Genomic DNA, 22,500 nt, shown 5'->3' with positions numbered 1-22,500 from the left:
CCATCCATCATCCATCCATCCAAACATCCATCCATCTGTCCATCCATCCATCATCTGTCCATCCATCTGTCCATCCATCCATCCAAACATCCATCCATCCATCATCATCTGTCTGTCTGTGTCTAACAATTTGTAACTATAATAAGTCAGAAGACTGAAATAAAAAGCCACTTTTTAATTATTTATTCTGTGGCAGAAACGAGCTTCCATAATTAATTGCTCCATAATAATGAGATGAATAAATGTTTTCATTATTATTTAAATGTCTTACGAATTCCCAAATGCAAATGTCATGTTTTCCTCTTCTCAGCGTATCGTCAGCGCTCAGAGCGTCAGCGACGACGACATCGAATAGCAGGAACTCCAGCGGCTCTATGACATCACTTCCTGTCTGCCCTTTCCCTCCACCGATCCAACACTGACACGGATTTAAAGAAGCGTTTGGGATAGAAAGAGTTTTCTGTTTATGTTGTTGAATCTGTAATGAGCTTGTGGAAGCTGACGAGTGTTTCAGAGGATATGAGCTGTAAACAACGATCGTTTGTTTTACTAGCCAATTATTATTGCATTTTCATTAATATCAGTAATAGACAGGATGTCTTTCGTCTGTCATTGATCTGTCCTCGTGTTTAAGTTATTCTCCAAGGCTGAGGCGTCTGATGTGGAATTGTGGGAAATGAAGCACGTTTAAGTTTCCTTTTTTTAAACTCCAAATAAAAACAGATAAACTGATGAAGTCATTCGTGTGCCTCCATTAATAACGAGATCTTGTGATGCACAAATGCAATTTGAAGATTAAACCTTAAAGTTCAAATATGCTTCAGTCGCTCTCGTGTCGTTCAGCCGGAAAACACACAATAATAGTCTTTAAATAATTATAACTTTAATTCGTCAGGGATCAGGAACTAAGAATGAAGACATCAGTTATTCACAGCATTTATTAATCTATCTTGATGTTAATTCAGAAATATGCTATTGTTAATCCTGCTTGCACAATGCATTTGTGTTTATGAATAAAACTTAAAATATTAAAGTCAGCTTTATTTATATATAGCACCTTTTACTATAGAGTGTGTCAGGGCAGCTTTACAGAGATACAGGAGAATAATGCAGCAGTGTGTGTCCAGGAGAGAATAGCGTCTCAGTCCAGTGATGCTTCAGTTCTGTTGTAAAAGAGTTATTTAGTTCTTCATATATATATATATATATATATATATATATATATATATATATATATACATACAGCCGCTCTGGAGGAACCCGTGATGTCATCGTCCAGCTCAGTTCTCATATAATGCAGGAGATCAATAATATTGCTGAATATTAAATGTCCACAACTAAGCAAGACTAAAGCCATTAACAATATTCAGCATGAATCTGCCGGAAAAAAAAGAGGCGATAATGAAAAATTCAAAGTTTATTAAAATCGTCTGGGTTGTTTTAGAGACAGAAACAGCAGTGTGTTTAATCAGATGTTTATTAATGATGTTTATTAGATCAGATGTGGACTGCGGGTCTGCTCCTCTTCTTCTTCTTCAGCGCTCGGCTCCTCCTGGCGGCCGGATCCGCCGTCTCGCCGCTGAACGAGGACGCTTGTGTCGGTTTCGGTCCCGAACTCTTCAGGCTGTTCCTGAACTCGTGCTTCGGGCCTTTGAGTCTGCGCCGCTGTGTGTCCGGACCGCTCTTCCCGCCGGGCGCTCCAGCTGACGGAGGCTTCTTCTGCTTCTCCTTCTTCACGGACCGCTTCACCCGGATCCGCCGCTCCAGCAGAGTGGAGCCGTTGAGCTTCAGCGCCAGCATCACCGAATCTGGGCTCTGGAACACAACCACCCAATCGAAAAACAGTTGGCATATGTTTTGTATCATATTTGATCTTTTATGGCTCATAAAGTCTGAGAATATGGAGGAAAAAAACAGCAGTTTTATTCAGAGGCACAAAAATATGAAAATTTAGTGCAGATGCTGATACACACACTACAGGTCAGAAGCTTTGGATCGGTGAGATTTTTTCTATTTTTAAAAGAAGTCTCTTCTGCCAAGGCTGCATTTATTTGATTAAAAATACACACACACACACAAAAACAGTATTATGACAATTTAAAATAACAGTTTTCTTTAATATATTTTAAAAATCAAAGCTGAGTTTTCAGCATCATTACTCCAGTCTTCAGTGTCACATGATCCTTCAGAAATCACTCTAATATGAGGATCTGATGATCAAGACACATTTATGATTATTATCAGTGTTGAAAACAGTTATTTACATTTTTATTCTTTGACGTTATAAAAGATTATATTTCAGATAAATGCTGTTCTTTTGAACTTTCTATTCATCAAAGAATCCTGAAAATAAAAGGTAAATAACAGTTTTCAACATTGTATAATATTCTAATATTGTATAATATAAAGTTCTCATTATATTGATAAATGTGTCTTGATCATCAGATCCTCATATTAGAGTGATTTCTGAAGGATCATGTGACACTGAAGACTGGAGTAATGATGCTGAAAACTCAGCTTTGATCACAGGAATAAATTACACTTTACTGTATATTCACATAGAGAACAGATGATTTACACTGCAGTAATATTTTAATATTTCACTGTTTTAAACGGTTAACATTAAAAATTGTACCGATCCGAAGCTTTTGACTGGTAGTGTATATGGCTAAAAAGTAAGATTAAATTGATCAAATGCATATTAATGACCTCAAACAGGACGTATCCGAAGCCTTTTCCCATCCCAGAATCCCTGTCTCGCACCAGACGCACGGCTTCTACGGTCCCGCACTCCTCGAAGTGCTCTCGCAGCGGGAGCTCTGACACATCTGACACACACACACACACACACACACACACGAGAAACTGAGTGAGCACGGCAAAAAATGCTTTTCTCACCCCATTGGCAGATCATTTTGCTTTTGTTTAAGCAACAACTCACTTAATTTTGATTGATTTCCCCAGAAAACAAGATATAATATCTCATGGCATTTTACTCCTCTAGTAAACGCATCTTCATTTAAGAATGTTTCGATATTTTGACTGGAAGCGAGACAGAAATACTGAGTAAGAGAAGCAGTTCTGCAGAGAGGAGAGACTTCAGAAGTCGCTGACTCACCATACGGCAAATTCCCCACAAATATGGACCGTTTATGATCATGCTGTGGAAAGAAAAAGATTGATTATTGGATTTTTCCTGTGATGTTGCTGTGTGATCATGAGAAGCTCCAGTTCTCCTCTATATCAGCGTCAGTGTTCCTGAACTCCTGAAACGCCTCCATTAGTCTTGAGTTTCGAACGCGTCACAATATTCCTCATTATAATAATTCATACGCAGAATAAAGGGGCGGGGCCTGGTTGAGTTAGTCAGTAGTGTGTTAAACTAGCGGTTATGGAAAGGGGCGGGGCATTTCCCAAACACACTCAAAGCGCTCGACCAATCACAACACACTGCTCCAGCCGACCAATCAGAGCACAGTGTGCTTTCAGGAGGAGGGGCTTCATAGAGACAGGAAGTGAACAGAGCGTTACTGACAGACTGGGAAGAGAGGAGCCGCAACAATGGAGAATATGAGGAGAATAATCAACATTCAAGCAGGGCTGGGCGATATGGCCTAAAAAAACAAATCCCCGATTTTTTCACAAAAAATCCGATTTAAATAGATTTTTTTCTCTCCCTACTTAAAATCAATCTGCAGATGACAAAGAAATTGTTCAAAACAAGTTTTAAGTTTATTTTGTTTTGATATTCCCTTCTGGGATATTATCTGGATTAAAGTGCAATCAGAAACAACAAGCCAAAAAGACAAGAGGCAGGCCCTGTCTTTGTAAATAGTGTAAATGTAACATAACATAAAATGGGTGGATTGGGGGGATGTAAAAAAAAAAAAACTTGCATCACAATGATTATTGTGATTGTCAAATTATTTGGTAACTAAACTAGACTGGTATGCTACTGTTTTTATTATTGCTTAACACAAATTTCACAATTTCAATTCAATTCTTGTGATTTTGATTCTGATATTGATTCAATATCAATTCCTTTGGATAAATATTAGGTACAGTAGATACGTTAATGTGTTATGTTAATTGTTCTCCAAAAATAAATCACCTAATGCTGTAAACATACAGAGAGCCCTGTCAGCTGGTATTATTAAAGGTTAAAACTAACTCAAATTAAATGTGTGTTTTTATAATAACAAACAACGTTATAATATTTGAATGATATAGGTAAAAATATAATAAATGTGTAATATAGTTATCATATTTAGCAAAACACTCCTCTCTATAGCAATTATTTTAAGTCCAACTAACATGCGTGGGTCATTAAAAGGCATCCTGAGGTAAATGTAACGTTGCGTGACACATGTTGTTCTCCAGCTGTTTTATGGACATCTTTCCGCGGTTGAAAAACACTGATCGATCGATTTTATTAGCTACATTTGGGTAAGTTAGTAGTGAAGAAAAACAGATGATCGGTTCATGTGCCGCTTGAACTGAGATCTGTCAGCGATCTTTCACGTCACATTTACAAGCGCCAAAACTGTGTTTATTGTTTGAATTTCGTATTAAAATTGACCGAATCTGAGAGCTGAGAATCCGTTTCTTATCAATAGTACCCTGCTCTGTCTAGTCTGTCGGTGTCAGTGTCCTCTTGATCTTTTCTGCGCGATGTTTCTCTGCGTGAGATAATGCATGTGTGCGTGAGAGCGTGTAAAAAGTGACAATTGCGTCTCTCACAGTGAACTCGTGAGAGTTGGCGGCCCTGCAGATTCAGTTTGTAAATGTTTTCGGCGGGTGTGCTTCTGCTGCCGCGGTCTTGTTCATTTGCCATGTTGTTTGTGTATCTCTATCATGGCAAGCGCTGAGCCCGGTCGGAACTACGGGAGCCCAGATTGGCGCGTCGGCGGTTGTTAAAGAGAAAACCGATTTTCATTTTAAAAAATCGGCGTAAACTTGCGTAAACTACACATTCGAGTTAATCGATAAAATCGATTTATCGCCCAGCCCTACATTCAAGTTCTAGAAGAGACTAAAAACGACTTTGAACAAGGGCAGAATATGAGCTCTTCAGTAAAGAAAATACTATCATCAAGACTGTAAAAGAGCAGAATATGGGAATAATTATATCAACACCAGCGTTTATGACACTCACTGCGCTGTGCTTAGAGACCCGGTCCACTCGGATGTGGAAACCCGTCTGGATCTCCCGCCCATTCCTGCAAAAGATCAAATGCACGTCCTTAATATTTGTTTCATAAGAATACAGTAAAAATCTGCAAATTAACTCGTACCATTTCAGCGCTCCGGCCGCCGCCTCTTCCTCTCGGAACACGACGTACGCGTTAATATTCTGCTTTTTGGGATGAACTTTCCTCCTAGATATGAAGACCGGATCAGGACCGGATTATCCAGGAAATAAGTTGCAGGGAAGGAAAAACACAGATCGCAAGTGGCATCAGTTTATTATTATATTCATAAATACCAGGAAATAAAACGCAATTATAAACATGTATTTTAGTTCCCGTCATTCCACAGCCAATCCTTTAAATGTGCCGTTATTCGGAGGAGGACAGGAGTGAACACTTTAAACATAACATTTATACACTCATAAACATGACGCATGTTGTGTGTGCTTGACATTAATCGCGTTATATAATATATGGGTTTGGTATCGTTTGAATTTTAAAGATTCCGATTCTTATCGATCTTTTCGATTCCCAAAAAAAAAAAAAAAAAAAAACTTGAGATATCATTCACATTACAGAGTCCAAGGTTTAATATCATATCAGTGTCAGATTCCTGACCGCAAGTATTCGATCCCAGAACTGGAGTATCTCTCTCGTATATATAAGATGCTGTGGAAACAGTATTTTAATAAGAGTAATAGACTCGGGACTCACTGTATGGCCGCCACTTTGCGGGAAAGCGTTGGATCTTCCCGAACCTGCAACACACACACACACACACACACACACACGTATTACACTCGCGCAGTGACGTGAGATTCTGAGTCTATAACCTCTAGAGACGCACCACTGAACGGAAGCGCACCGACTCCACGACTCCCGCCGGCCTGAACAGCGACAGGAGACTCTGCAACACAACAGCAGGAAGTGATGCGTGAGGTCAGTGAACAGCAGGAAGTGATGCGTGAGGTCAGTGAACAGCAGGAAGTGATGCGTGAGGTCAGTTCTCATATAATGCTGTCAGTGCAGGAGATCAGTAATATTGCTGAATATGCAGATAAGTGTGTGTGTGTGTGTGTGAGTGTGTGAGTGTGAGCACCTTCTTGCTGCAGCTGTGTGTGTGTGTGTGTGTGTGTGTGTGTGTGTGTGTGTGTGTGTGCACCTTCTTGCTGCAGCTGTGTGTGTGTGTGTGTGTGTGTGTGTGTGCACCTTCTTGCTGCAGCTGTGTGTGTGTGTGTGTGTGTGTGTGTGTGTGTGCACCTTCTTGCTGCAGCTGTGTGTGTGTGTGTGTGTGTGTGTGTGTGTGTGTGCACCTTCTTGCTGCAGCTGTGTGTGTGTGTGTGTGTGTGTGTGTGCACCTTCTTGCTGCAGCTGTGTGTGTGTGTGTGTGTGTGTGTGTGTGTGTGTGCACCTTCTTGCTGCAGCTGTGTGTGTGTGTGTGTGTGTGTGTGTGTGTGTGAGCACCTTCTTGCTGCAGCTGTGTGTGTGTGTGTGTGTGTGTGTGTGTGTGTGTGCACCTTCTTGCTGCAGCTGTGTGTGTGTGTGTGTGTGTGTGTGTGTGTGTGCACCTTCTTGCTGCAGCTGTGTGTGTGTGCACCTTCTTGCTGCAGCTGTGTGTGTGTGTGTGTGTGAGCGTGTGTGTGTGTGTGTGTGTGAGCGTGTGTGTGTGTGTGTGTGCACCTTCTTGCTGCAGCTGTGTGTGTGTGTGTGTGTGTGTGAGCACCTTCTTGCTGCAGCTGTGTGTGTGTGTGTGTGTGTGTGTGTGTGTGTGCACCTTCTTGCTGCAGCTGTGTGTGTGTGTGTGTGTGTGTGTGTGTGTGTGTGCACCTTCTTGCTGCAGCTGTGTGTGTGTGTGTGTGTGTGTGCACCTTCTTGCTGCAGCTGTGTGTGTGTGTGTGTGAGCACCTTCTTGCTGCAGCTGTGTGTGTGTGTGTGTGTGTGTGTGTGTGCACCTTCTTGCTGCAGCTGTGTGTGTGTGTGTGTGTGAGCGTGTGTGTGTGTGTGTGTGTGAGCGTGTGTGTGTGTGTGTGTGCACCTTCTTGCTGCAGCTGTGTGTGTGTGTGTGTGTGTGTGAGCACCTTCTTGCTGCAGCTGTGTGTGTGTGTGTGTGTGTGTGTGTGTGTGCACCTTCTTGCTGCAGCTGTGTGTGTGTGTGTGTGTGTGTGTGTGTGTGTGTGCACCTTCTTGCTGCAGCTGTGTGTGTGTGTGTGTGTGTGTGCACCTTCTTGCTGCAGCTGTGTGTGTGTGTGTGTGAGCACCTTCTTGCTGCAGCTGTGTGTGTGTGTGTGTGTGTGTGTGTGTGTGTGTGTGCACCTTCTTGCTGCAGCTGTGTGTGTGTGCACCTTCTTGCTGCAGCTGTGTGTGTGTGTGTGTGTGTGTGTGTGTGTGTGTGTGCACCTTCTTGCTGCAGCTGTGTGTGTGTGTGTGTGTGTGTGTGTGTGCACCTTCTTGCTGCAGCTGTGTGTGTGTGTGTGTGTGTGTGTGTGTGTGTGTGTGCACCTTCTTGCTGCAGCTGTGTGTGTGTGTGTGTGTGTGTGTGTGTGTGTGTGTGCACCTTCTTGCTGCAGCTGTGTGTGTGTGTGTGTGTGTGTGTGCACCTTCTTGCTGCAGCTGTGTGTGTGTGTGTGTGTGTGTGTGTGTGTGTGTGTGTGTGCACCTTCTTGCTGCAGCTGTGTGTGTGTGTGTGTGTGTGTGTGTGTGTGTGTGAGCACCTTCTTGCTGCAGCTGTGTGTGTGTGTGTGTGTGTGTGTGTGTGTGTGTGTGTGCACCTTCTTGCTGCAGCTGTGTGTGTGTGTGTGTGTGTGTGTGTGTGTGTGTGTGTGTGCACCTTCTTGCTGCAGCTGTGTGTGTGTGCACCTTCTTGCTGCAGCTGTGTGTGTGTGTGTGTGTGTGAGCGTGTGTTTGTGTGTGTGTGTGAGCGTGTGTGTGTGTGTGTGTGCACCTTCTTGCTGCAGCTGTGTGTGTGTGCACCTTCTTGCTGCAGCTGTGTGTGTGTGTGTGTGTGTGTGAGCACCTTCTTGCTGCAGCTGTGTGTGTGTGTGTGTGTGTGTGTGCACCTTCTTGCTGCAGCTGTGTGTGTGTGTGTGTGTGTGTGTGTGTGTGTGTGTGTGTGCACCTTCTTGCTGCAGCTGTGTGTGTGTGTGTGTGTGTGTGTGTGTGTGTGTGTGTGTGTGTGTGTGTGTGCACCTTCTTGCTGCAGCTGTGTGTGTGTGTGTGTGTGTGTGTGTGTGTGTGTGTGTGTGTGTGTGTGTGTGTGTGTGCACCTTCTTGCTGCAGCTGTGTGTGTGTGTGTGTGTGTGTGTGTGTGTGTGTGCACCTTCTTGCTGCAGCTGTGTGTGTGTGTGTGTGTGTGTGTGTGTGTGTGAGCACCTTCTTGCTGCAGCTGTGTGTGTGTGTGTGTGTGTGTGTGAGCACCTTCTTGCTGCAGCTGTGTGTGTGTGTGTGTGTGTGTGTGTGTGCACCTTCTTGCTGCAGCTGTGTGTGTGTGCACCTTCTTGCTGCAGCTGTGTGTGTGTGTGTGTGTGTGTGTGTGTGTGTGTGTGTGCACCTTCTTGCTGCAGCTGTGTGTGTGTGTGTGTGTGTGTGTGAGCACCTTCTTGCTGCAGCTGTGTGTGTGTGTGTGTGTGCACCTTCTTGCTGCAGCTGTGTGTGTGTGTGTGTGTGTGTGTGTGTGTGTGTGCACCTTCTTGCTGCAGCTGTGTGTGTGTGTGTGTGTGTGTGTGTGTGTGTGAGCACCTTCTTGCTGCAGCTGTGTGTGTGTGTGTGTGTGTGTGTGTGAGCACCTTCTTGCTGCAGCTGTGTGTGTGTGTGTGTGTGTGTGTGTGTGAGCACCTTCTTGCTGCAGCTGTGTGTGTGTGTGTGTGTGTGTGTGTGTGTGTGCACCTTCTTGCTGCAGCTGTGTGTGTGTGTGTGTGTGTGTGTGTGTGTGCACCTTCTTGCTGCAGCTGTGTGTGTGTGTGTGTGTGTGTGTGTGTGTGTGTGTGTGTGTGTGTGAGCACCTTCTTGCTGCAGCTGTGTGTGTGTGTGTGTGTGTGTGTGTGTGAGCACCTTCTTGCTGCAGCTGTGTGTGTGTGTGTGTGTGTGTGTGTGTGTGTGTGTGTGAGCACCTTCTTGCTGCAGCTGTGTGTGTGTGTGTGTGTGTGTGTGTGTGTGTGTGTGTGTGTGTGTGTGTGTGTGTGTGTGTGTGTGAGCACCTTCTTGCTGCAGCTGTGTGTGTGTGTGTGTGTGTGTGTGTGTGTGTGTGTGTGTGTGTGAGCACCTTCTTGCTGCAGCTGGCCGGCAGGTTCCCCACGAACACCGTGCGCTTCAGCTTGAGCCGCTCCTCCGCCGTGTTCTTCCTCCTGCGTCCGCCGGCTCGTGGATCCTCCTCCTCGTCCGGGCGTGTGTGTGTGTGTGTGTGTTTCCTCGCAGTCGCCGGCCCGTCATCGTCTGCGTTCTGGAGAGCGCTCTCTCTGCGGAGAACAGCGGGATCATTCATTCGCCCGCAGCTCGTGTAGCGGACGTGCGAGTCTCTCTCCGCATGAGTGTATCGGACCACAGTAACACTAGTGACTAGGGTTGGGTATCGGTTGGGTTTTATCCGATTCCAGTACCTACTCGGTATTTTTTAAACGGTTCCGGTGCTTAAACGGTTCTTGAAACGGTACTTAAGAAAATGAAACCGCACACACTTTATCAAAAAATAATACCCTTTAATTTACAGGGCCAAACTGGACACAATATTAACTTAAATCTTTAAACAATATAAATACAAATAATAATAAAACCAATATAAAATTAACATTTACATAATATAAAATAAAACAATATTGTATCAAACAATGTAATAATATTGGAGATTAATAGAGATTACTAGCAGGCAGAGCTGCCAACTCTCACGCATTGACCGTGAGACGGAATTGACCCTTTTCACACGCTCTCACACAGAGAAAAATCGCGGACAAAGAGGACACCGACACCGACAGACAAGACAGAGAAGGTTACTTTTGATATGGAACAAATCCACAGCTGTCAGATTCTGTCAATATTTTTACGAGATTCACACAATAAATAACGTTTTGGCTCTTTGAAATGTGACAGATCGCTGTAGCGCGTCAGTTCAAACGGCACTGATACGGCAGCCTACAAATCCACTGCTTCTTAGCTACGCAGCGGTGAGTGAACCTATGAAAGAGAACATCTCTGGTTACTGGTGTAACATATCTCTCAATAGGGAACGAGACGCTGCCAAGCTCCTCGCGCTGCCGACCAGCTTCCTTTTTCGGCAGAGAAATCTGAGGAGCAGATGGCGGCGCGCCAACATAATATGACGACGTAATGACGGCTTGATTCTATATGGATTCAGACTATCGGCACACCCAGAGGGCGTTCTGACCAAGGGGGTAATCCATCGACCGGAAGTTGAAGCCGGCCGGGTGCCGCCATGTTGTAGCAGAACTTCACTTGCGTTAGCATTTCCATTGACTCCCATTCATTTTGGCGTCACTTTGACAGCGAATAACTTTACATCTGAGGCGTTTAAAGACTCCATTTGTCCATTATTTCTTTCTAAAGAAACACGACAATGTATAAAGGGCTCCATTACCTTCTATGTTACATAATGGCCCCGTAGAAACAGATTTAGTAAAAATAGGCTAACGATTGCGTCATAACCACTCGACTCTCTGTCGCGCTGTACAGAAATGACCGTACAGACAGGAGGAGAAGCTCGCAGGCGATCGGGGGGACGTCCCGTCAAGGGAGAAGCCCATAGATAATGAGTCCATAAAAGCAACGGAATACTTACTCCTGCTCACTCACGCCAAAGAACTCTTTGCTCAAGTTCCCCGTCTCTGCAAGATTAACGTTGGCAATTTTCACGCACAGCTACTAGAAGATTAGCGTCTGTCAGACAGGTTGCTCACGTCATCAAGCTTAGTTTGAGTCGGTCTGAGTCTGCGCGTCAGGAACGGAAGTGCTCAAAAATCCCTAAAAATGGGCTTCAACTGTCTCAACTGAGTTCCAATGAGATGCTCTGTCCACTCCTTATACTGTCTATGGTTCTGACGCGTAATTTTACACGTGAAATGCAGCCAAACCTTGCGAGCAAGAGCACGCATGCGAGACAGAAGAGACTGTGCGTGTGTGTGTGTGCGTGTGTGCCTAATTAAGTCAGGCACCGAAATTGTCGTTCTTATTCGGTCTGGTTACTACCGTTTACGTCGGAACCGGTTCCCTATTGGCACCGAGTTTCGGTACCCAACCCTACTAGTGACACACACTCAGAGAGAGAGAGAGAGAGCAAGAGAGTGACACACCTCGCAGAACTGACGTGCATCATGTAAACGATATTATTAATTGTTTCCTGTAGAAATAATGCAGTTCTTTAGGAATTATTCAGCCTTTATGAGCAGAAAGGAATGGCGTGATTAATATTCATGAGCAGCTCCTCAGTGCGGCGTACATCATCAGCAGAACTCAGCAGGGTTATTATCTTATCCGTATTAGTGTTAGTGATAATTGATTTGAATTATTATTGTGTGGTGTTTATTAGTACAGTTGCACTATTTAAACATTATCTGCAAACTTTTCCATTTCTACACAGCTGATGTTTGGATTTTTACTGTTTTTTAAAAATATATATTTTATGTAATATTATAGGAGCCGATGTGATGATGGGAACGAGTCCTTTAAATCAGTGCTTGTGTTTCTGAGGCTCATGAACGCCTGCAGCCAAAATCAAGATATTACTGTATTTATATCGTCAATAAATACCGGAAAATATGAGGATATAGTTTTGAGTCCATATCGCCCACCCCTAATTGTTATACAGTAATGAGTGAACTCCTAGAGCACGTCCACACACTGACCGGTCCTGCAGCTTCTGCTCGGCCGCCGACGGCTTCTTCAGGGTCTTCTTCAGCCGGCGGATCGGGCCGGGACTCTGAGCGGAACCAGGCGCTGGCGGAGACGCTTTAGGCTGACGAGAGAAACCAGCGTTACGACACACACACACACACACACACACACACACACACACACACACTGAGATCCTCTGATACACACACCTGTGGCGCAGGGACGAAGACTAGAGTGTTTGCTGATGAAGAGGAGGAGAATAAAGCGGATAAAGCTCCGGGTTTGGGTTGTTCTGGGAAGAGGCTTCCGGACACCTGACCCACTGTATAACTCCCAGCATCCCCACTGGAACAACACACAGTACACAACATGAACACACACAGTACACAACCAGAACACACACAGTACACAACCAGAACACACACAGTACACAACCAGAACACACACACAGTACACAACCAGAACACACACAGTACACAACCAGAACACACACAGTACACAACCAGAACACACACAGTACACAACCAGAACACACACAGTACACAACCAGAACACACACAGTACACAACCAGAACACACACAGTACACAACCAGAACACACACAGTACACAACCAGAACACACACAGTACACAACCAGAACACACACAGTACACAACCAGAACACACACAGTACACAACCAGAACACACACAGTACACAACCAGAACACACACAGTACACAACCAGAACACACACAGTACACAACCAGAACACACACAGTACACAACCAGAACACACACAGTACACAACCAGAACACACACAGTACACAACCAGAACACACACAGTACACAACCAGAACACACACAGTACACAACCAGAACACACACAGTACACAACCAGAACACACACAGTACACAACCAGAACACACACAGTACACAACCAGAACACACACAGTACACAACCAGAACACACACAGTACACAACCAGAACATAGCCGTTTAATACCATGATATGCTGTTTCAGTAACACTTTACAATAAGGGTGTTTAGTTAACTACATTAGTTAGCATTAACAATTATTATATAGACAATTGTTTAGTAAACGCATGTATTACTGTATGTCTATTTTACCTAAAAACATCACATTAGAAGCTCATTTCCAGCACATAAGAACAAATCATGCTTTGGTAAATCATAATGGAATAAAAGTCATAATCATGAGATTAAATGCCGAAATCTTGACATTAAAAAGTCGAAACCCTTTTGTCATGATATCTACTTTTTATGTCAGTTATGAGTTCGTATATCATAATTATGATTTGCAAAAGCCTGGTTATTTCCATGTGTGCTTCCATCGCAGAGCTCAATAATATTTGATGACTGTGAGTGAAATATTACAGTTTATACATTCATAAGGCACCACAAACCTCTTTGCAAGCTGCTTCTTCTTCATGATGTCACTCCGAGCTCATGTCCGTGTAAATATCAGTCAGATATTTCAACATTAATATTTCACACACAAACACACGTTTCGGTTGTGTCGCTCACACGCGCGTGCGCAGAGTTTCTCTGTCTCCTGGAAACCACAAACACAAATCATTAGTTCCTACTAATCTCACCTCGAGGACACATCAAGGACACTACTCTGGATAACGAGGCAAACGACAGTATATTTAAAGAATATATTTCTATATCACTTTATCTGTTTGACAGAGACAGGTGAAATAGCAGCGCGAGGGTGTTGTCGGCGCAGTTTAAGCGCGGGACCGCCTGACGTCACTTCCTGTTGCTGGTTGTGCAGGTCAGAATGATGCAGGAACATTTTCACTCTGTTATTATTTAATATTTAAGTTATTCAGCGTGTAATTCGCCTGTCTCTGCTTACAGGGAATGTTGTATAATGATTGAACGCATATAAACCCGAGCTGTCGCCGCAGACGCCGCTCCTCTGATGTCTGTAGATCTGTACGTTAGATGATGATGAAGAAGATAATGATGGACGAGGAAGAACAACATGTGGGCATGCGCGTGACCTGTGATGGACACCGAGGAACTGTGCGATATATGGGCCCGGTTCCGCCCACAACAGGTCCTTCATCCACATCACAACAGCAACACTATACACATCACGCGATTATCACCTAAAGTCGAAATTATGACATAAAAAGTATGTTTAAAATGTTTCTATGTCATAATTTTTACTTTTATGCCATATTTATGACTTTTTATCCAAACATTTGGTCATGATTTCAACTTTTTATCTCATAATTATGACTTAAAGTCCCTTAAAACTCTTCTTTGATCAACAAAAAAAGTTTTTCCTTGAAAATAATGTCTTCATGCCTTTAAATATCTTGAATGTAACTTGACACCTTCGCCTCATTTAGTATGCGCGGCTCTATGAATATGCAGATGAGCCCCGCCTCCACTCACTCACTCAGCTCAGAGATCCACTGGTTGACGATCACACGTTGATCTGATTGGTTACAAGGTCGTTTGTGACGTCAGAAACACCAGCGATTTCAAACCGTGTTTTTGAGACTGTCTTTGGTTCACTGCAGTTTTAAGGAGGAAATACTCAGCAATGCTGTCGACTTATGAACTATTAAAAACACCACATACACACATAAACAACATTAAACACTGGATTTTCCCCTCAGATAAGTAAATTTTGGCTTTTTATGTCGTATGTTTTCGAGTGTGTGTGACAGTAATGATGTGTGAGGTCATGTGTGTGTGTGTGTTTGGCAGGCGTGTGGCTGGGAGTGGAGTGGGATCATCCGGAGAGAGGGAAGCACGATGGGAGCCATGAAGGAGTGCGGTTCTTCACCTGCAGGTGCTCATGGGAGCCTCAGATGATCATGTGACTAGTGTTGTCAAAAGTGCCGTCTTCGGTACCAATCGATACTGGAATTTTAAAAATGTGAGGCTTTGAGTGGAATCATGAACGCCTCTGATTGGCCGTTGTGTTCACGCGCTCATCGGATATGTCTGTGATTGGCTACAGTGATCAGCGCTTCAAAAACATGTAAATATACATCAATGAGGCTCTTCAGGGAGCGCTTGCACACACACACACACACACCCGAGCGTTTGAAAACAGGACCGGTCCGCTGTAAAGCTCCCGTGCGCTGATCACTGTAGCCAATCACAGACATATCCGATGAGCGCGTGAACACAACGGCCAATCAGAGGCGTTCGTGATTCCGCTCAAAGCCTCACATTTTTAAAATTCCAGTATCGATTGGTACCGAAGACGGCACTTTTGACAACACTACATGTGACGTGTGTGAGTCTCGGGTCAGCTGACGCGCGTCTCTGTGTCCAGACACCGGACCGGCGGCTCGTTCGTGCGGCCCGCTAAGGCCCGGTTCGGGGTGGATTACGTGACGGCTCTGAAGCGCCGCTACGAGGAGGAGCTCGAAGACATGAAGATCTCCAGCAAGACCGTCCTGATGGTCGGGCTCGAGCGAGTGCGGCTCAAACAGAGGTAACCAGCTCTGGCGCTCCTCGCTCAATATGGACCAAATTTAGTTATTTTTTGAATTTCTTTTCTTCCATCGAAGTGGTACCAAACTTGGTAAAGGTTTTGAAACTTGCTATGTGAACACACACACACACACACACACACACACACACACACACACACAAAATCATGGCCATGATTGGAACAGGTTTAACGGTCCTGAACAACAGTCACACTTGTGCTCCTGCGGTCAGAAATGAGAGAGTTTCCTCTAGTGGAAGCGTGTGGAACTGCAGCCGAATCAAGATTTTCCACAGGAAATTTAATGTTCAGGTCTTGCGCTCAAAAAGAATTTTAAATGAAAAACATTATCAAGCTAAAATATAGAACATCCATTTCATTGAAATAAAAAATAATTTTTTTTGACCGACATGCGAAGAGCACCAGAGCGTTAAGACATTTTGTTTTGTATTACAGGTTTTATGAAATGTTATGTGAATATGCAAATGAGGCGTGATCTAATTAAGTATACACACATTTTCATACATTTCCAGCTTGTAAATCTGAACATTGGATAAGCCAGATCATAATTCTTGTTTGGTGTTGTTGAGAGCTGAAGTGCATGAGGAGTTGTGCGGCCTGTGTTCCAGGGTGGATCAGCTGACAGAAGTGTCCTCTGAGGAGATGCGAGGTGTCCGGGCCCGGCCCACAGAACCAGGTCAGGAACACCACGCCACGATATCCTTCCCTGAGCACCGGCTCACAGAGCTGTCAGTTAAAGGCGGCGGGGTCACAAGATGTGACATAAGTCTCTGATGTCCCCAGAGTGTGTGTGTGAAGTTTCAGCTCCAAATACCCCACAGATATTTATTATAACATGTTGAAATTGTCACTTTTTGAGGGTGAGCAAAAACACTCCGTTTGTGTGTCCCTTTAAATTGCAAATGAGCTGGTGTTCCTGGCACAGGGGGCGGAGCTTCAAGAGCTGGTGTCCCTTTTACCTCACAGGTAAAATCGGTAATAATCAAGAAACTTCACTGCCGTTACCATGAGAGCAGCAGGCGTAATGATATGACGCAGCGCCTGAAAATAGTTCCGTTGTGTTGACGGAAGGTGGCCTATTTTCAGGCGCTGCGTCATATCATTACGCCTGCTGCTCTCATGGTACGGCAGTGAAGTTTCTTGATTATTACGCAGGAATGAGAGTATAGTTCCTAGCCATATCAGCCTAGAAAATCGCAACTCTACATTTTCCGTCGGTCTTAGTGCACGATGTAACTACAGAAGAGTCAAGTTTTAAATAGGAAAAATATCGAAACTCTTTGGTCATTTTTTTTTTAGAAATGCTAATGGTCTTGTCCACTTCAATGATGTATGCTAAGCTATGCTAAAAAGTGGTACCGCCAGAACCGGAGATCGGCTGAATGGATTCAAAAACGGTAAAACTCAACAGTTTAACTCTGGGGGAGTTGTAAAATGAGCCTATTTCCAAAAAAAGTGGAGTATCCCTTTAAGCATAATTCATGCAATTTTATATTATTTATTTGAAAGAATTGTCTATCCTTGTATTATTCTGCTGGTTGAGGTTGATATGGGATTTAGAAAGTAATTAGGTAAATACTTGTTAGAGAGAGTAAACAGTACAGTAAATCTAATTACATGGTTGAAGAGGTCGTTAGTAACTAGTAACTAGTAGCTCCTGTAGAGTAAACTGGTCTGGGTGCTCGGGAGAGCTTCTTTAACAGCGCCGGCCAGATGTGGAGTCTCTGGATCTGTCGGGGAATCTGCTCGCCTCATGGGAGGTTCTGGCGGCCATTACGGCTCAGCTGGAGTCCTGCGGGAGCTGCAGATCAGGTGACACACACACTCACACACACACACACACACGACTCCAAACACTTCTCTCCTCTATTGTGTCGTATATCCAGTAAAACGCTTCAGGAACAAGAACACATGTGGGCGGGGCTTGATTGTGTCTGTGGGGAGTTGATTGGCTGGTTGTGGTTTGCTATTGGCTGATCTCATGTGAGTGACAGGTTAAAGCCCCGCCCACGTCAATCAGAGAAGAGGAAGCTGAGAGGAACTGATTCTGATTCAACATTAAAACGCCTATAAATAATTTACAATAAACACTACAATATTGCATAAACAAACAAGAATTGACTGTTTTGGTTTAATTTAAGGTTCCGTATCCTATCGTTTTATTCAACTTATGGGTGAATCTCATGATAACTGTGGTTTCTGTAATATGAGGTAATATGTGGTTTCTGTAATATTCTGTAATTTAATTTCTTTCTTCAGTCACAATAGATTGAGTTTCTCCAGTGACCCGAGTCTCTTAAGCCCCGCCTTCTCCTGTCTGAGACTGCTGTCCACTCAACAGCTGCGCACTCACCTGGACTCAGGTGAGGTTGTGTGTGTGTGTGTGTGTGTGTGTGTGTGTCTGTCTGAGACTGTTGTCACTCAACAGCTGCGCACTCACCTGGACTCAGGTGAGGTGTGTGTGTGTGTGTTGTGTGTGTGTGTGTGTCTGTCTGAGACTGTTGTCACTCAACAGCTGCGCACTCACCTGGACTCAGGTGAGGTGTGTGTGTGTGGAGACTGTGTGTCAGCTGTGACCTCTGACCTCTGACCCCTGTGCAGGTTCTCCAGTGCGCCCCCATGTGGCAGCAGTTAGAGGAGCTCTATCTCTCTGATAACGACATCACAGAGTTAACGAGGTATGAATGATTCCCTCATCATGCTTTCCTCTATATATGAGGCTTTCAAAATGTACAGTTTCCTAGAAAAGCACTACAGGTCCTTCTAAAAAAATTAAGCATATTGTGATAAAGTTCATTATTTTCCATAATGTAATGATAAAAAATTAAACTTTCATATATTTAGATTCATTGCACACCAACTGAAATATTTCAGGTGTTTTATTGTTTTAATACTGATGATTTTGGCATACAGCTCATGAAAACCCAAAATTTCCTGTCTCAAAAAATTAGCATATTTCATTCCGACCAATAAAAGAAGTGTTTTTAAAGGTGCCATATGTAAAAAATTGAGGTAAAAATATCCAACAAATGAGCTACACGTATCAAAGAATGAGAAGAAATAATTGCAATGATGTCATTAAAAAAATGACAAGTTATAGTGCTAGCCGAGATATAAACCTGAATTAGCATGCTAAATTTACTAGCCCCGGCCCGGCCGGTGTCATAATACCAGTTTCGGGCCATGGAGGCGGTATGCGGGCAACATACATAACCACCAGCCAAACTCCAATACACGAATAACTCGCACGGCTTGTGGGCGTACTTGAACCTGATGTCAATCGCGTCTATAATGAGACCGGCCTTTATAATTTAGTGTTGAGATGTTGTTCATTGAGTCTCTAAAAATCTCCAAATGAACTGCGGTCTTACGATCGTGTCAATTGATTTGATTAATATGCGCGAGGGGAGAGAGAGAGCAGGAGGACAGCGCTCGTGTTGTCTGAAGACGTGAGAGTGCGCGCGCGCGGCCGGGGCTCTCTCTCTCTCTCTCTCTCTCTCTCTCTCTCTCTCTCTCTCTCTCTCTCTCTCTCTCTCTCTCTCTCTCTCTCTCTCTCTCTCTCTCTCTCTCTCTCTCTCTCTCTCTCACTCTCTCTCTCTCTCTCTCTCTCTCTCTCTCTCTCTCTCTCTCTCTCTCTCTCTCTCTCTCTCTCTCTCTCTCTCTCGCGCGCGCGCGCACACACAGACACACACACTCCTGCATTGCAATCTTGATCGCAGCCTGTTCATTGCTGCGTTAACAGATTTTTTTTTTTACACAAGGCACCTTTAATACAAAAAAAAAAGTCAATCTTCAAATAATTATGTTCAGTTATGCACTCAATAGTCAATACTTGGTCGGGAATCCTTTTGCAGAAATGACTGCTTCAATGCGGCGTGGCATGGAGGCAATCAGCCTGTGGCACTGCTGAGGTGTTATGGAGGCCCAGGATGCTTCGATAGCGGCCTTAAGCTCATCCAGAGTGTTGGGTCTTGCGTCTCTCAACTTTCTCTTCACAATATCCCACAGATTCTCTATGGGGTTCAGGTCAGGAGAGCTGGCAGGCCAATTGAGCACAGTAATACCATGGTCAGTAAACCATTTACCAGTGGTTTTGGCACTGTGAGCAGGTGCCAGGTCGTGCTGAAAAATGAAATCTTCATCTCCATAAAGCTTTTCAGCAGATGGAAGCATGAAGTGCTCCAAAATCTCCTGATAGCTAGCTGCATTGACCCTGCCCTTGATAAAACACAGTGCACCAACACCAGCAGCTGACATGGCACCCCAGACCATCACTGACTGTGGGTACTTGACACTGGACTTCAGGCATTTTGGCATTTCCTTCTCCCCAGTCTTCCTCCAGACTCTGGCACCTTGATTTCCGAATGACATGCAAAACTGAGCAACAGTCCAGTGCTGCTTCTCTGTAGCCCAGGTCAGGCGCTTCTGCCGCTGTTTCTGGTTCAGAAGTGTCTTGACCTGGGGAATGCGGCACCTGTAGCCCATGTCCTGCACACGCCTGTGCACGGTGGCTCTGGATGTTTCTACTCCAGACTCAGTCCACTGCTTCCACAGGTCCCCCAAGCTCTGGAATCGGTCCTTCTCCACAATCTTCCTCAGGGTCCGGTCACCTCTTCTCGTTGTGCAGCGTTTTTTGCCACACTTTTTCCTTCCCACAGACTTCCCACTGAGGTGCCTTGATACAGCACTCTGGGAACAGCCTATTTGTTCAGAAATTTCTTTCTGTCTTACCCTCTTGCTTGAGGGTGTCAATGATGGCCTTCTGGACAGCAGTCAGGTCGGCAGTCTTACCCATGATTGCGGTTTTGAGTAATGAAACAGGCTGGGAGTTTTTAAAAGCCTCAGGAATCTTTTGCAGGTGTTTAGAGTTAATTAGTTGATTCAGATGATTAGGTTAATAGCTTGTTTAGAGACCCTTTTCATGATATGCTAATTTTTTTAGACAGGAATTTTGGGTTTTCATGAGCTGTATGCCAAAATCATCAGTATTAAAACAATAAAACACCTGAAATATTTCAGTTGGTGTGCAATGAATCTAAAATATATGAAAGTTTAATTTTTATCATTACATTATGGAAAATAATGAACTTTATCACAATATGCTAATTTTTTGAGAAGGACCTGTATATAAATGTATATCTAATCTAATCTAATTATTAATTATGATCATTATTTATCAGACCTGATGCTGTGCTGCAGAATCTCAGAGTTCTGGATTTATCCAACAACCCGATCCTGGAGGAGACGCTTCTGGAGCTCTCACACTTACCCTGGTGTGTGTGTGTGTGTGTGTGTGTGTGTGTGTGTGCGCATGTGTGTGTGTGTGTGTGTGTGTGTGTGTGTGTGCTGGAGCTCTCACACTTACCCTGGTGTGTGTGTGTGTGTGTGTGTGTGTGTGTGTGTGTGTGCTGGAGCTCTCACACTTACCCTGGTGTGTGTGTGTGTGTGTGTGTGTGTGTGTGCGCATGTGTGTGTGTGTGTGTGTGTGTGTGTGTGTGTGCTGGAGCTCTCACACTTACCCTGGTGAGAACTAACCCATCAGGTGTGTTTGTGTGTGTGTGTGATGGTCATCAGTTATGTGTGTGTGTGTGTGATGGTAATTAGTTATGTGTGTGTGTGATGGTAATTAGTTATGTGTGTGTGTGTGTGTGTGTGTGATCTTCAGGTTGGAGAAGCTGAATCTGTCCAGCACTGGTTTCTCAGCGGTTCAGTTCAGTGACGCGTCAGCAGGTACAGCAGGTCACATGACCGTGTGTGTGTGTGTGTGTGTGTGTGTGAGGATTAATAACTCTCTCCTGTCTGTGGAGGCGACGAGACGACGGCGTTTCCGGCACTGAAGACTCTGTTATTAGACGACAACAACATCTCAGAGGTCAATACCAGCCAGCCGCTGATTACATCTGATGTTTATTTACTCTGAGTAACTAAAGTGTTTTAATGGATGGGTTTGTGTGTGTGTGTGTGTGTGTGTGTGTAGTGGTGTGTGGTGAACGAGCTGGAGAAGCTGCGTTCTCTTCTTCATCTGTCGTGTCGCAGGAATCCTCTGCTTCAGAAAGAGAAGAATCCGGAAACTGCTCGTCAGATCATCATCGCTCGGCTGGGACGCCTGACGCTGCTGGACATGAGAAAGGTGTGTGTGTGTTCAGGTGGAGTGTGTGTGTCTGATGTGTGTGTGTGTGTGTGTCTGATGTTGAGTGTGATGTGTGTCTGATGTTGAGTGTGATGTGTGTGTGTGTGTGTGTGTGTGTGTGTCTGATGTTGTGTGTGTGTGTGTGATCAGGTGGAGAGTGACGAGAGGCGGGGAGCGGAGCTGGATTACTGTAAGATGTTCGGGTCGGCGTGGCTTCGGGCCGGAGGTCTCAGTGACCCGGAGAAGCCGAACACACACTTCCTGATGGATCACCCACGCTTCCTCACGCTCATACACAGTCAGTGTCGCATTACACTGCAGTTTCTGTTCAGATGATAACGCCCCTGAGCCCAAGCTCCGCCCACTGAGGGATCTGATTAGTCCCACTGTCCCCACCCCCTTTCCAGAGGCGTTGGTTTCGGAAGTGTAGTAAAACTTTTACCAAAAATTAATTAAAAAATGTAAAAATAGAAATAAGCCACTTAGAAAAAATGAATAAATCATAAAATAGTCTAATTGAAATATATAAATAATTTTACAATAAAAAGTCAAAATAAAACGCTTAATACAAATTTAATCATAAAAATATATATATATTTTTTAAATAAAACATTTCAAATAAAACGTTTACCAAAAATTTATTAAAAAATTCAATGAATAATTTTAAAACAAAAACGATCAAAGCCACTTACTGAAAAATAATTAAATCATAAAAATGCCAAACAAAAATAAATAATTAATAAAAAACAATCAATCAATATAAGTCACTTACTAAAAAAATTACTTGTTGTTAAATCGTTAAAGTTTTATGAGCCGAACATCCAGATATGAGGATAATCATAATCATAACATCAGA

The 22,500-nt window shown here is 44.0% G+C and overlaps 3 protein-coding genes across 3 annotated transcripts in view; 2 read left to right on the top strand and 1 right to left on the bottom strand.

Moving 5' to 3' along the window:
* tomm20b (translocase of outer mitochondrial membrane 20b) overlaps positions 1-416 on the top strand; it is an 8,022-nt gene extending 7,606 nt beyond the window's left edge. Inside the window, exon 5 of the mRNA XM_056241427.1 lies at positions 311-416. Coding sequence (XP_056097402.1) covers positions 311-355 — 45 coding nt within the window. The 3' untranslated portion in view covers positions 356-416. The remainder of the gene's footprint in view (positions 1-310) is intronic.
* A 1,074-nt stretch (positions 417-1,490) lies between these two features.
* Positions 1,491-13,600, bottom strand: rbm34 (RNA binding motif protein 34). Its single transcript, XM_056241425.1, has 11 exons — positions 13,434-13,600; positions 12,236-12,371; positions 12,038-12,147; positions 9,448-9,640; positions 6,037-6,096; positions 5,904-5,947; positions 5,295-5,378; positions 5,156-5,219; positions 3,119-3,161; positions 2,710-2,828; positions 1,491-1,815 (listed from the first exon to the last, which is right to left on the bottom strand). Exons 1-11 carry the CDS (start codon positions 13,457-13,459, stop codon positions 1,498-1,500), a joined length of 1,197 nt encoding a protein of 398 aa, XP_056097400.1. The 5' UTR covers positions 13,460-13,600; the 3' UTR covers positions 1,491-1,497.
* Positions 13,601-13,988: 388 nt separating this feature from the next.
* tbce (tubulin folding cofactor E) overlaps positions 13,989-22,500 on the top strand; it is an 11,344-nt gene continuing 2,832 nt past the window's right edge. The window contains 14 exon segments of the mRNA XM_056241428.1: positions 13,989-14,095; positions 14,758-14,842; positions 15,335-15,496; positions 16,123-16,261; positions 17,218-17,302; positions 17,305-17,326; positions 17,774-17,882; positions 17,965-18,051; positions 18,116-18,192; positions 20,695-20,787; positions 21,180-21,244; positions 21,322-21,386; positions 21,492-21,644; positions 21,795-21,942. Of these exon segments, the coding sequence (XP_056097403.1) occupies positions 13,999-14,095; positions 14,758-14,842; positions 15,335-15,496; positions 16,123-16,261; positions 17,218-17,302; positions 17,305-17,326; positions 17,774-17,882; positions 17,965-18,051; positions 18,116-18,192; positions 20,695-20,787; positions 21,180-21,244; positions 21,322-21,386; positions 21,492-21,644; positions 21,795-21,942 (1,387 nt within the window). The 5' untranslated portion in view covers positions 13,989-13,998.

Source organism: Rhinichthys klamathensis, unplaced genomic scaffold (assembly GCF_029890125.1).
Source record: "Rhinichthys klamathensis goyatoka isolate OS25496 unplaced genomic scaffold, OSU_Roscu_1.1 h1tg000641l_1, whole genome shotgun sequence".
Lineage (NCBI taxonomy): Eukaryota > Metazoa > Chordata > Actinopteri > Cypriniformes > Leuciscidae > Rhinichthys > Rhinichthys klamathensis.
The sequence above is the reverse complement of the archived record's forward strand: the minus strand, read 5'-3'. Positions and strand labels throughout refer to the sequence as shown.

What these genes read in the sequence shown, in the direction of transcription:
- rbm34 (XM_056241425.1), bottom strand. Translation starts at nt 13,459, where the DNA reads ATGAAGAAGAAGCAGCTTGCAAAGAG. An exon ending in GAGCAGAAGCTGCAGGACCG is followed by an intron (nt 9,641 to 12,037) that starts GTCAGTGTGTGG and finishes TGTTCTCCGCAG; the next exon opens with AGAGAGCGCTCTCCAGAACG. An exon ending in CGGCCAGCTGCAGCAAGAAG is followed by an intron (nt 6,097 to 9,447) that starts GTGCTCACACAC and finishes GTTGTGTTGCAG; the next exon opens with AGTCTCCTGTCGCTGTTCAG.